The sequence below is a fragment of the Rhodamnia argentea genome, chromosome 8, assembly GCF_020921035.1.
Source record: "Rhodamnia argentea isolate NSW1041297 chromosome 8, ASM2092103v1, whole genome shotgun sequence".
Taxonomy (NCBI): Eukaryota; Viridiplantae; Streptophyta; class Magnoliopsida; order Myrtales; family Myrtaceae; genus Rhodamnia; species Rhodamnia argentea.
In genome coordinates, this window is record NC_063157.1 from 27790308 (window position 1) to 27803147 (window position 12840).

The 12840-nt window shown below is 41.2% G+C and overlaps 1 protein-coding gene and 1 pseudogene across 1 annotated transcript; one reads left to right on the forward strand and one right to left on the reverse strand.

Moving 5' to 3' along the window:
• Positions 1–562: 562 nt before the first annotated feature.
• On the forward strand, positions 563–2661 carry LOC115738259 (UDP-glycosyltransferase 76B1-like). Its single transcript, XM_030670841.2, has 2 exons — positions 563–1109; positions 1581–2661. The coding sequence occupies exons 1-2, from the start codon at positions 647–649 to the stop codon at positions 2456–2458; spliced, it is 1341 nt and encodes a 446-aa protein (XP_030526701.1). The 5' UTR covers positions 563–646; the 3' UTR covers positions 2459–2661.
• A 1009-nt stretch (positions 2662–3670) lies between these two features.
• On the reverse strand, positions 3671–7420 carry LOC115738155 (annotated as a pseudogene).
• Between the last annotated feature and the right edge of the window lie 5420 nt (positions 7421–12840).

The window sequence follows — 12840 nt, forward strand, 5'->3', positions numbered from 1 at the left end:
ACTTGAGAAGATAATGTATAGACCTTAGTTTATGGGTGATGTTGTGGTCGAACCATTGCAATCGGAGGAGTTGGAGATGAGAAAAGTGAGTTTAGTCTAGTGTGTGGTGGCTGATCAAAACGAACATATAAATAATAGATTATAATTCGATTGTTATGAACGTGTCATCTTAGCATATATGAACATAAATTGAGCTACTTTTGAAAAAAAAGTGCAAGCGAGTCTTAAAAGTCTCATAAAATGCAATCGAGTTCTAAATCTTTCAACAAGTGCAATCAACGGGAGGACTTGATTTGATCAATTTGACAATTTTAGGATTTGATTGAATTTTTGAATGGTTTGCGCCTCAATTGCACTTTCGTGACAATATTTAGGACTTTCAGTACATTTATCCCTTTCTTCTTACTATTATCGATATATACATTGGAGCCTATTGAATAGATGATGATCTGTCGAACCCGCTGAGGTCTCTCCCATGCTCCGATACTAAATCAGTTTCACGTGTTACAGACTATCAAATCTTTAGCCCCACCAATCCAATACTGTAAATGCAAGAAGAACAGGGAGCCACAAGAAAGAAGCATCAGCATAAGAATTGATCTGTCTATGAAGTGTGATCAGTCTCTTTCTCAGCTCAAGATAGAGAATGGTCATCACAATTGTGCTGTTTCCATTCCCCCTTCAAGGCCACATCAACTCAATGCTTCAGCTTGCACGCATTCTTCATTCCCTAGGATTCAACATTTCCATTGTGCACACCCAACGCAACTCCCCCAATCCTCACAACTTCCCTCACTTCACGTTCAACTCATTCCCTGATGGTCTACTGGAAACCGAGCACGCCTCCGAATCCGATCTCCTGGCTTTCATAATGCGCCTCAACGTTAGCTGCATTGTCCCATTTCGGGATTGCTTGCAAAAGGTCTCGAGTAATGACTCGGAGGATCGAGTTGCTTGCTTGATAACGGATGCTGTCTGGTATTTTTCTCAAGCTGTCGCGGATGAGCTTAAAATCCCAAGGATTGTCCTGAGGTGTACGAGTATCTCTTCAATTTCTGCTTTCTCTGCCTTGTCCGCTCTGAGAGAAAAGGGTTGCCTCCCAATAAAAGGTGTGCCTTCTAGCTAAATTATTAGAAATCTTTGCATGTCTGAACAATCTGGATTCAAGAGGCAAGTGGTGTTTGTACATCAAATGACCACCCTTGTATGCTTTCCTGTAGATTTTATGTGCTTGTTTTACTTCCATCTTTCTCCACTCAAATTTTACTGCTTTGCAAACATCTTTCGTGGATACTCAATGGAACAGTATGCCTTTGAAACTTTCATTTACTGTATAGTGGGCTACTTTCTTTGTCCAGCACTAAGCAGCAAATTCGTACTTTACACTTTAGATTAGACATAAAGATGAAGTTTATGTTGAACTCAGCTGCCTGATGACCAAAATCGTTTATCACTCGACAGCCAACACTGAGGTATCCACAAGAGTTGAGTTTTCAACCAAAATGGTTCATTTTTAATAGGGTTTTTATGTTTTTCACCTCAAGAGAGTATTGACTGCTTCCTTCTCGTTTCTCTGTTAGATTCCGAAGTAGACAAGGCTGTTCCCGAAGTTCTGCCTCTCAAAATGAAAGACCTTCCGGTTGTCCACGAAAAGAACCCCGAGGATCTCCAACAGATATTAGCAAACACGGGCAGAGAGACCAGGGCCTCCGCTGGACTCATCTCCAATTCCTCTGAAGAACTCGAGGGGACAAAACTTGCCGGAGCTCAGGAAGCCATTCCCATTCCTTTCTTCGTCATCGGTCCATTTCACAAGTACTTTCCAGCCTCTTCGAGCAGCTTGCTGGTGCAAGACATGAGCTCGATCTCCTGGCTGAACAAGCAAAAGCCCGAATCAGTCATCTACGTGAGCCTGGGAAGCATTGCATCCATTGATGAGGCCAAGTTCCAGGAAATAGCATGGGGGCTAGCAAATAGTGAGCAGCCGTTTTTGTGGGTTGTCAGGCCCGGATCAATATGTGGATCGGACTGGCTCGAACATTTGCCAAGCGTGTTCCTGGAGATGTTATATGGAAAGGGTCATATTGTGAAGTGGGCACCGCAGCAAGAAGTGCTGGCTCATCAGGCCATCGGCGGATTTTGGACTCATTGTGGTTGGAACTCAACATTGGAGAGCATTTGTGAAGGTGTTCCAATGATTTGTATGCCCTCCTTTGGGGATCAAAAGGTGAATGCGAGATATGTGAGTGACTTTTGGAGGGTCGGGTTGCATTTGGAGGATAAGCTGGAGAGAGGCGAGATAGAGCGTGCGATTCGAAGATTGATGGCAGATCCAGAAGGTGAAGCTATTAGGGACAGAGCTGTGAGACTGAAGGACAAGGTGGATCAGTGTTTTAAGGAAGGGGGTTCCTCATATAGGTCTCTTGACAGCTTAACTGGTTTCCTATCATCATTGTAGGACTCTGCTTTTAGAGGTTAAACTTCTTCTAGGAATCGTCTTTCAATTCTCCTTTCCATTGCTTTTGTTTCCTGATTATTAGCACTCTCATGCTAGTGAAAATTTGAATCTTGAAGATTATCTGTATCTTTAGTTTTCCATCAGTTTATTTGCTGAATTGAAATTGTTAGCTTTCCCTTTGATAGATCTCTGGAATTTACAAGAGTCTCATAATTTCCTTTCCTACTTCATCCTTTCTGAGTTTTCTGTCCATGCTAAATTAATCCTTCAACTGGTTATTTTACCGAACATTCAATTCAGCGAATCTATGCGTTTTGTCATAACTCTCAGGCTTAAAGATTCAAACTTCTTCATTCCTTGAACACCCCTTGTTATAGTTTGTGCTTTGCACTTTGAATTGCATATGTCTTACCATCTTTGTTAAACAGAAAATATTGTTTTCTCGAGCGCGTCCTTGAAGCAAGCTCAACGCAAACAATCAAGGCCACTGCAGAATTATCTCTAGGGGAAAGCACCTATGTTGATTCGACGAACTCCACCTCAATTTAGCATCTTGTAGAACAAAATTTATGTGGTAATACTAGTGAGAATGAGCATTGCAAAGGACGGGAGAGCGGCAATAAAAGCAATTGGTCTCTGTGGACGAATTTGGACCAAGAATGAGAGGAAGCATATGTTGCCTACATCCAAGTTTGTAGCACGTTTTCTGGTTTTCGTGGCATGTGACCTTTCTTGGTATAACGTGGACCTAACAGTAAGGCAAGAACATTAAACAACAAACGATATTGTCAAGTACGGCGGTATAAAATCATTTGGTCGAGGAAGACCCGTCCCCATTCATGGACCCCAAAACCAGCTTAATCTCCTGTGGAGTGACAGTTTAAGTGAGAAGATCCCTTCGAGCATCAAAGAGCCTGCAATCGAATAAATTCTGTAACATCAGACAGATCAACATTCAGATTGTCAGGAGCACCAAGTAATGACTTGAAAAAGTTCACAGCCACTTCAGCTAGCTCTTTTGACTCTGCAATTTTCTTCCATCCTCAGTATAGTTTACTCCGATGGCATTCTCGAGTCTCTAACTTAGACTACTTTATGACAATAACCTGTGTTTCGATCACCTAGTTTCAACCGATTCACTCGAGATTTTTGCTTGAGGAAAGATTACTCAGATTCTTGAGCTTCGAGAGTTTAGTATCAGCATCATGCTCTTCAGACAACAGATGGGTTGCAGATAACCTCAAACGGGTTACCCCATTTAGTCACAATACGTGTACCCGAGCAAGTGCTATTTTCACCCGTGACCAGCTGCAACGTTTTCGTGGTGTAATTCTGTCTGCATAAGAAGTTGACATAGTCAGTTTCATCGCCATCATACAACAAGCCAGGATTTAGCGATCGGACGGGATCAATGTGGCCTGCCCCGTACTCATGGGAAGAGCTAGAAATTATTTAGAAATGAAGGTGAATCAGACCCGACCGATGTGCATATATTGTGAAACATGAAAATTGAAAGGTTCCTGGGGGTCACTGTGTTCCTTGCACAACCTCATTGAAAACCTACCAACTAGACCTGCATTCTAATAAATGTCTCTTAGCGATCATAATTTTTACTGATGATAAATTGATAGTAGTGTCACCAAACCAGATTAGTCGGTGTATTCACATCAGATCATTCATGGAATAATCGATACATTGGATATCACATAGCAGCATTGGATGTATGCTTTTCAAATGGTGCGGCATTCGTCTAAAGTTGCAAATAACTTTTCATGATCACATTTTCCTTTGTTCTACTTCGAAACTGTCAATCTAGCCATAAGAAATGGATTTTTTATCAACCAGATAATGCACATTACCAGTGGTCATAAGAGCAGACTTGATAGCAGCAGGAGACCATGTGGTGTGGAATGACTTGATGTAAGCCGCGATTGCAGTCGCGTGTGGGCATGCCATCGATGTCCCTGATATAATGTTGTAAGGTACAAATCTGTCATCTCCCTGAAGCGGTGAAGCCCCGAAACTGGACTGTCCAAAGACCAATCAGCCAAAATATGAACGCCTGGGGCCGCCATATCCGGCTGTAATTAGCAGGACATCGCATATTATTGTCACAATTGTACCAGAAAAAAGTTCAATGCCGGTTCACACGACTCTCGATTCTCAGTCTTGTACCTTAAGAATAGAAAATGTAGCTGGGTTTGGACCCCTCGACGAAAAGGACACCACATAAGGTGCGAGCTTATCGGGTCCCTCATAGCTCTTGAATATGGCTGCCGTCGGGTCGCTGGTGGAGTTCATGTACAAGTAGTTATCGTTGCCGGACTCTGGGTCTAGGTAAGATGTGGGTATGGGGAAAGAGTTGGCGGCGTCTTTGGGTCCATCTTCTTGCATCAAAGCACCAACAGCACCGGCAAAGAACGGCCCACTATTTTCAACAGTATCACAAGACACAATCTTGCCCTTCACCAAGTTGGGAGTCCAATGTGCTTGGAAAGCAATACCTTCAAATCGAAATTCGTCTTTGGTGACTTGACTGCAAAATGCCCTAAACTTAGGGCATGAGCGATAATCATTCTGTTCTTGGGACCTATTTCTAGCAAGAAATAGATTTTACTATTTCTATTGCCTGGACGAGTTTCTGAATAGAGAAACGCGTTTGATAATGATACAAAATTTCTGTTCCCGGAACATAAATTTGTTGGATAACAATAAAAAATTATATGGTTGCTGGCCGCCGGACCGGAGACTAGTGGCTAGCAAATAGGAGATCGGTGATCGTCGACCGGCGATAGGTGCGAGAGAGAGGAAGTGAGCGATGAGAAGAATTTTTCTTTATGTTTCAATTCAGAAATAGAAAAGTGAAAAATTTATATTTCTCGTTTCTCTTCCAAACCTATCTCGGGGTTAGATTTGCTCGGGAAATAGAAAAATAAATTTATTTTACCAAATGGATTTCTATTCCAAACCTGTTTCCGGGATAAGGCCAAAAAAAAAAAAAAAAATAGAATAGTTACCATTCACGCCCTTAGTAGCTGCTAGTGAAATTTACTATAATCTCTGGTGATTAGTAAAATTACCTGGATATGGACCAATCATACCTAGCGGAGACATTGGGGGCATTTGTTCCATAAATCAGTAGATGCATCCCACGTTTGAGATCAAAGGTGTTTATGGAGATTCCCTGCCAATTCAATTTCACGTACCAAAAAATGTTCTGTACATAGAAAAAAGAATTTTTCACTTTGTACCGACTAGCCTGTGCACGATATGTTGAACCGAACCCATCCCAGTGCGATTACTTTATTACCTCGTAAGTCTTACCATTACCCTATAGCACTTCAGTGAAGAACTTCCTGTCCATGGTACTAGCAGCGACTGAGAGAGACCATGGCGAGTAGAATGGTGATGGAGGCGAGATCGGGTCCTTCATTGCCTGCAGAAGTTGATGTGCGTACTCCATTCCGCATGGCGTGAAAAGCTCCTATCGCGATGGAATCGCTGAAATAGTCTCTAGCGTAGAAGAACTCGATTGAGACGGAAATGATATTGACTCCGCCGGTGATTGCGTCGTCGAACGAGGCAAGGATGCCGGGGTCGTAGCAACCATTGGACCAACACACTTTGTACACCGCAAAGCGGGCAGATGAAACTCTGCCGCGAGCCGTGCCTTGAGCCAGGCCATATAGGTTGGCCATGCTTACTTCGCCTTCGGCTACTGTTGACGCCGTGTGCGACCCGTGGCCATTGGAGTCTCTCGGTGATTGGAGATTGCTCAGACCGAATTTGCCATCTGCTCGGTAGTACTTCGCCCCGATAACCTTGCTATAAACGAATTGAACGTATAAGCGTCCTTGTTACGATATGGAATGATTGCATTATAATTTTGTTTAGATAATCCTAATCATAAGCCTCGTGATTTTCCGGATGTAGTTCTTTGCTTTTCTATTTCCTAGACATTGTGCAGAAATGAAGGGAAAAAGATTGAGCCTATCGAAAATGCCATTCTAGTTTACTTTGAAACTAGGCATGCAAAGTAAAACTCGACCATCTCATTACAAGACAAAGCTATCAATCGATGGATAGAACGAGTCATATCCATCAAAATTTTTTATTTGATTTCTTTTTGTTTTAAAGAAAATGTTGATGTGACAACAATGTCTCGACTTGCTAGCAAACATAAATATAGTTGTCGTAGCACATTAAAGAATATGATATACACATAAGATATCTATGTACTTATCCTATGAGGAATATTATTTAATTTATGTACTTGTTGCAAGTGAAATTGGATGAACTTTGACAAGTCCCAGTCCATTTGCTCGGCGGCCACACGCCACCGTCGGGCAGCCCGATGATGACATCGCCTTCCGTGTGCGATCTCTTCACATGTCGTGAGAAGCCCATGAAGTCCCATGATTTTGTGGCGTGGAGCTTCTTCTTCCGGTTGGGGAAAACGGACACCACGCCCTCCAGTCCTCAGTATTGTGTCCCAGAAATGAATTTTTTTCTTCTTTTTTCAGATTATCCAAGCAAGAAGAGATAAAACATGTAGAGTAATCCGTGATGCTGATTACCAGCCATCTTCTTCACTTCCTCTTCAGTTAACATTGCGGCAAATCCATTGAAGCTCCTTTTGTAAGTGTGGAGCAGATGCTTTGAGGGAACATCGCTGTACACATTCAGAAAATTCTTATGAAATAGTTCGGTCCACTCTAGATCAAAGGCAAATGAATACTAATTTCATCATCGATCAATACAGATCTCAAAAAACGGTGGAATAGTATTTCTCTTATGCATGCCTGTGGAGTTGCTTCAGATAGGTTTGTACAAATGTAAGAAATTAATAGCGAGCTAGGTTCTAAAATCGGACGAGTTATCTGACCTCCCGATAATTTTCCGGAGCATGTTGATGTGTTGAGGCGACAGCGCGGAAACACCATTTCTGAGCCGGTTGCCCATGTATACAATGAAGGCCTGATTGCACATTAAACAGACAAGAAAAATTCAATCAATATAGGGAAAAAAAAGTCAGTCAATCTGGAAGTAATGCAAGGCAGTTGAAGTATTTAAGAGAGAAATATGTAAATGACTGAGATGTTGCTCTTAGCTATCAGAGTAGAGTTGCTCAGGTGTAACATTGATAGAATCATACCACATAAGCATTCTATACATCAAAGGCGACGAGCATTAATCAATCACAATGAATAAATCCTATTTAAGGTCCAAGTTCATCTTGTTCAGTCTATCGAAATGATCTTTAGGCGAGAATTTAGTTAGAAAGAAGGGATACTTCCCATCAGACCCCGGCACAAAATTGGACAAGAGAAAGTTTTCGAGCGAGGGAACACAGGGGGCTTGCCTTTCGATCATCTTGGGAGACTATCCCTTTAATTAGTGGAGCGTTGCCAACAAGGGCGAGTAGAAGCCATTGGAGGAGGAAAAAATTGGTAGTCGCCATTAGAGAGTAAGTGAAGAAGGATTGCAGCTTCTGTGGTAGTGTAGATGATGCAGAAACCAGAGTGTTTCATTGCCTCCAAAATTATTGATGGGATGTTTTTGTTTCACTTGAAATCGTATCGAAAACGGTGTTGTGGTTTGGTTCCACAGAAGAAGCCAAGAGCCGGCTTAATTGACGACATTAATCTTTTAGCTGAGGAACTCGGGAAAAATACACTAGAAGTACCATAATTTGTGTACGACATTCACTTGAGTGCCATAACTTTCAAAACGTTTACTTAAGTGCCATAACTTTCAAAAATCGTTCACTTGAGTGCTACGTTGGAGCAAAATCGTTCACTTGAGTTCTATAGTAACTTTTCCAGCGTGCCACGTCGGCTTTCCGGTGTGCTACAGTAACTTTTCCGGCGTGCTACAGTAACTTTTCCGACATGCCACGTCAGGTTTTCCCGTGTCTACGTCAACATGGCACTCAAGTGAACGATTTTTAAAAGTTATGGCACTTAAGTGAACATTTTGAAAGTTATGGCACTTCTAGTGTACTTTTCCCGAGGAACTCTTTTGTCTCTTCAATTTGTTGGGGATGATAGGTTATGAAATGGGAAACGTTTCTTTGATTGAACCTTTTGAATGTTCTCCTTCTATAAGTAACTTCAATGTGAAAAGTTTTGACTGTTCACCATGGATCTTTGTCTTGTGCAATGACTACTGAAATTTTTTACTTTGCTCTACATATTATAAACTAATCCGTAGCATACTACCTGATTAAAAGGAATGAAATTCTAACAAAATAAAAATAAAAAGTCAGCCTATTTTGAAAAAAAGGGCATTAACTTCCATGAACTCTCATTTTAATGCCAAAAATATTTTTCCCAATCACTCCAAGTGTTCAATTAAAAAAAAAACGGTCATTTAAGTGCCTTCAACGATAAAATTCCGCAAAAAAAAAAAAAATATTATGAGGACAAGGACACCACAAGTGCCATAACTTTCGTATGGCATTCACTTCAATGTCATAACTTTTATTTCGAACACTTGAGTACCATAACTCATGTACAACGCTCACTTAAACGTCATAACTTTTTTTTCGATCACTTGAGTTTCATAAATTTTTAAAAACGCTCACCACAAGTGATATGCCAAGTCGGATTTTTGGGTAATTGGGTGAATGTTTAAAAAAAAAAATTGAAACTTAAATGATCGATTGAAAGTTTTGGTACTTAAGTGAACGTTTTTTTAGAAGTTATGGCACTTAAGTGATAAAAAAAAAATTATGGCACTCAAGTGAGCGCAGATCGAAAGTTATGATACTTGTGTTGTACTTAGCCCAAACATCATGTGACTTTTTTTAATTAGATGTTAAATATTACATGCCTTTTATTTTAATAATAAATATTACATGTCTTTTTTATACATAAAAAAAAAAGTCCATGAATATTGAGTTAAAAACATCGTTGCACGATAACGGAATTTAATCTCTCTCCACATTGTTCTCTTGACTGCACGCGTAATCTCTCTTCACATTGCATGGTCACCGCTAGCGTGCACAACTGCAATAACATTTTAATATTTCATGATTTTTTTTTCTTTTACCATTTTTTCTTTCTTTTTTCCCTTTCTTCTTCCTTTTTCCGGTGATCGGCTCTTGGCCATGGCCGGAAGTGTGACGGCCTGAATTTTTACCGAATTATTTAACATGTGGGTTTAGCAATGTCGAACTTAAGTGTTTGAAATTTTGACTTGGGGTTTAACTAATACGTAGTGGGACACCGACGTCGGTTATTTGGATCACAAAGGAATTATTCGAGATGAAAAATAACTCTCGGTCCCTCAACGTCGCTAGTTCCCCCCCCCTTTCCTTCTTGCGGCGGTCGAAGAATGGAAGAGATGGCCCAAGCTTCGTTTCTTGTCGTTGTAGCTCTTGTCTTTACCGAGCTTCAATCCGAGGCAAGTATTCCTCTCTCACTATGTCGCCCATTATCCGTTGATTGGGCGCAAATTGCTAAATTTTGCTATGGGTATTGTGAGTGGGAGTTGTGCTTGCACGGATGGGGAATCTGCCTTGGACGTTGAATCCGTAGCTCGGTTTAGCACTTTTAGTTCCTAGGTAACTAGATTACAAGGGCCAATCATCTTGCTTGCCTTTTGTTCGAAGGGAATTGAAACTAGACCATATGCGGGTATTTGGCTGTGGGCCCTAAGGGATCGAGCGAGGAGTTTCGGGATTTGTATGCGGGGTTTGTTGCTTACTTCATTGCCTACAATGCATGGTTGACTAGAAGTGGTGGACCCTTTTTCCTGAAATTGGTGGAATTTGATGAATTGAAGTGGAATTGTGAAAGAGGAGGTTCAGCCATTCGAGTTGGAGAAAGGGCTTAAGGAATTCGGTGCTTGCAAGTGGAAGCCGTTGGTTATGCGAGGGTTATCCGATTTGTGGAAGGATGAAAGTGCAGTCGGATCGCTTGTTTAGTCGCTAGTTCGGCGTGAATGGAAACCGAGACTACGTGAGTTTTGGCCCTTAAGTATGAATGAGAGGAGCAATGGATTCCTTAGGCTCCCTTACGTTCCTTCTTATGTCTAGTGAACCTATGTGCATTCGTTTCGTGTTGCTTTTGTTTGGTATTCTCGTTGAGTTGAAATCGCTAAGATTTACTTGATGAAATGAATGGATGGACTGCCGAGTCATTGGCTAGATGTTTACCTGCCCAGCCTTTGGCTCACTCCCGTTGTTATAACCCCTTTTCAAATCGACAGCAAAGACAAAGCTAATGTGATACCATGGAAGAAAGGAAGGCCGTTGGAGCCCGAATGTGGTGTCCGTTAGTTGGGAGTAGTTTCGTTCCTTTAATTTTCTTGTAATCTTTGAATTTTTGTAAAGAGCCTTCTAAAAGGTATATGTACATGTATATAAACTTAGCTTTCTTTCCCAAGTCTATTGCTTGAGAATCGTGTGTTTTATGATGTTTACGAACCCTATGAAAAGCCTTACCTTTAGGCGTTGTGCCTACCGTATGTTTTACATGCACTTATGTTATTTTTACCCAGTCTTCCGCATGCGACCCCTCATACGTACTATAATATTAAAATAGATCGCGATTAGTAAGGGATTAAGGACGGTCCCTTATAAGTTGGTATCAGAGCAAGAGGATCGAGAATTGTCCTTGACAATGTAGTATCAGAGTAGTGAGATTGAGGACCGTTCTCTTACAATGTTGGTATCGGAATCGAAGGATCGAGGGCCCATTCCTAACAATGTCGATATCATAATGGGTCGGTGTTGATAAGATGCGCTAGTGGATGAAGTATTTAGTAGGCATGTACGCATTTAAAACTACAAGTGCATATGCTTATTTTTGTAAGGGGATTAGCAATAGCTTAGGCTACCTATTATACAAGAGATTTATTGATCATTGCTTAGGATTGATGATTCCGGTGGTTGTTTGTGGTTATAGTACAGCGATCAACAAGTGGATTGGACGGTAGGTTCAAATGTTAATAATTTAGGCTTGAATAATCAAAGTTATGATGGACTAACATAGAGAATTATAGGCTTGAATATGTATGTCTAATATTGATGGTTCTAGATATCGTATCGTAAGGCCCTGGATGATATGAGGTGAAATGTTCGCAAGGAAGCGAACAAGGATTGTGAAGTGTTAGGTTTGTATTTGTAATTGTGCATTGAGGTTTTAGCCATTGAATTTGGATGACGAGCCATTCTGATTGAATGATGTTACTTTTAACAAGGACAACGACCAAACTTGTGGTTTATAGATGAATCATAAATAATTGAACTTTGATGTTGCTGGTCACTTGTGGAGTTAGAATGTTCAATTTAAGATAAAGATTGATGTGGAAGTGAGTGATACATGAAGATAGAGAAGATGATTATGCATTGCACGAATTTCTTGTCTTAAAACCGCCGAGCTTGAAATGTGCATGCATGAGCATATCATCTATTTTAGTCGGACTTGATAAACCATCGGCTCGGTATGGGATGAGATAGACGGGATACCTACAAACCGTGAGACTTGGTATGAGACTCGTCGAACGGGACTCCCTTCGTAGATGTGTAGCTTGGGGACAAACCATGCATAGGGCTTGCAATGACCCGGTCTGATGAGGGTGGTGAGTGACATCGAGGCGTAAAGGCCTGGACAAGGAACGACTCTTAGCAGGCTTCTAAGATGGCGATGGGGGCAAGAATAAACCAAGTCATAAATCGAAAAAGGTGGGTATAGGTATCGGGCTAAGTCTGGCTTGTTTTGAAATATGCATTATTTTAAAAGTTGAAATGGATTTTAAAATGTGAAGCGTTTTGAAAATGCATGGCATTACATGATGAGCGGGCGAAAGGACGCATGGATGGTGCCAGGGATATGTAATGCCTTGAATACCCGGTGGGGAGTTGTGAAAGTCGGTTGTATGTGTGCCTTCGAAAGTGTGTCGGAGAGAGCCCCCGCTGTGTGATTAGGGTAGCCTTAAAATGAGGTGAGACCCATATGAACTAGCTAGCCAACGACCCAATAGTGTTGTGGTGGGATGCGAATTGTATGAAGACTATAACTAAACGTACCATAGGCAGGCATGTGGACTGGTAAGTGGTAAGAATGGCATAGTAATGTGGCCAATTGAGGTGAAAACCGGTAAGGTCGGTGGTGATCACAAGTATTGGTCAAAATTACGAGATGTGATGAGAAAGAATAAGGACGGAGACTTCATGGACGAATTTTCCTAAGGAGACAAGCATGGAAGTTTCGAGAATGAAACTTCTTAAGGCGGGAAGAGTTGTGACGGTTTGAATTTTTACCGAATTATTTAACAAGTGGGTTTGGCAATGTTGAACTTAAGTGTTAGAAATTTTGACTTGAGGTTTAACTAATACGCATTCAGATATTGACGTCGGTTATTTGGACCGCAAA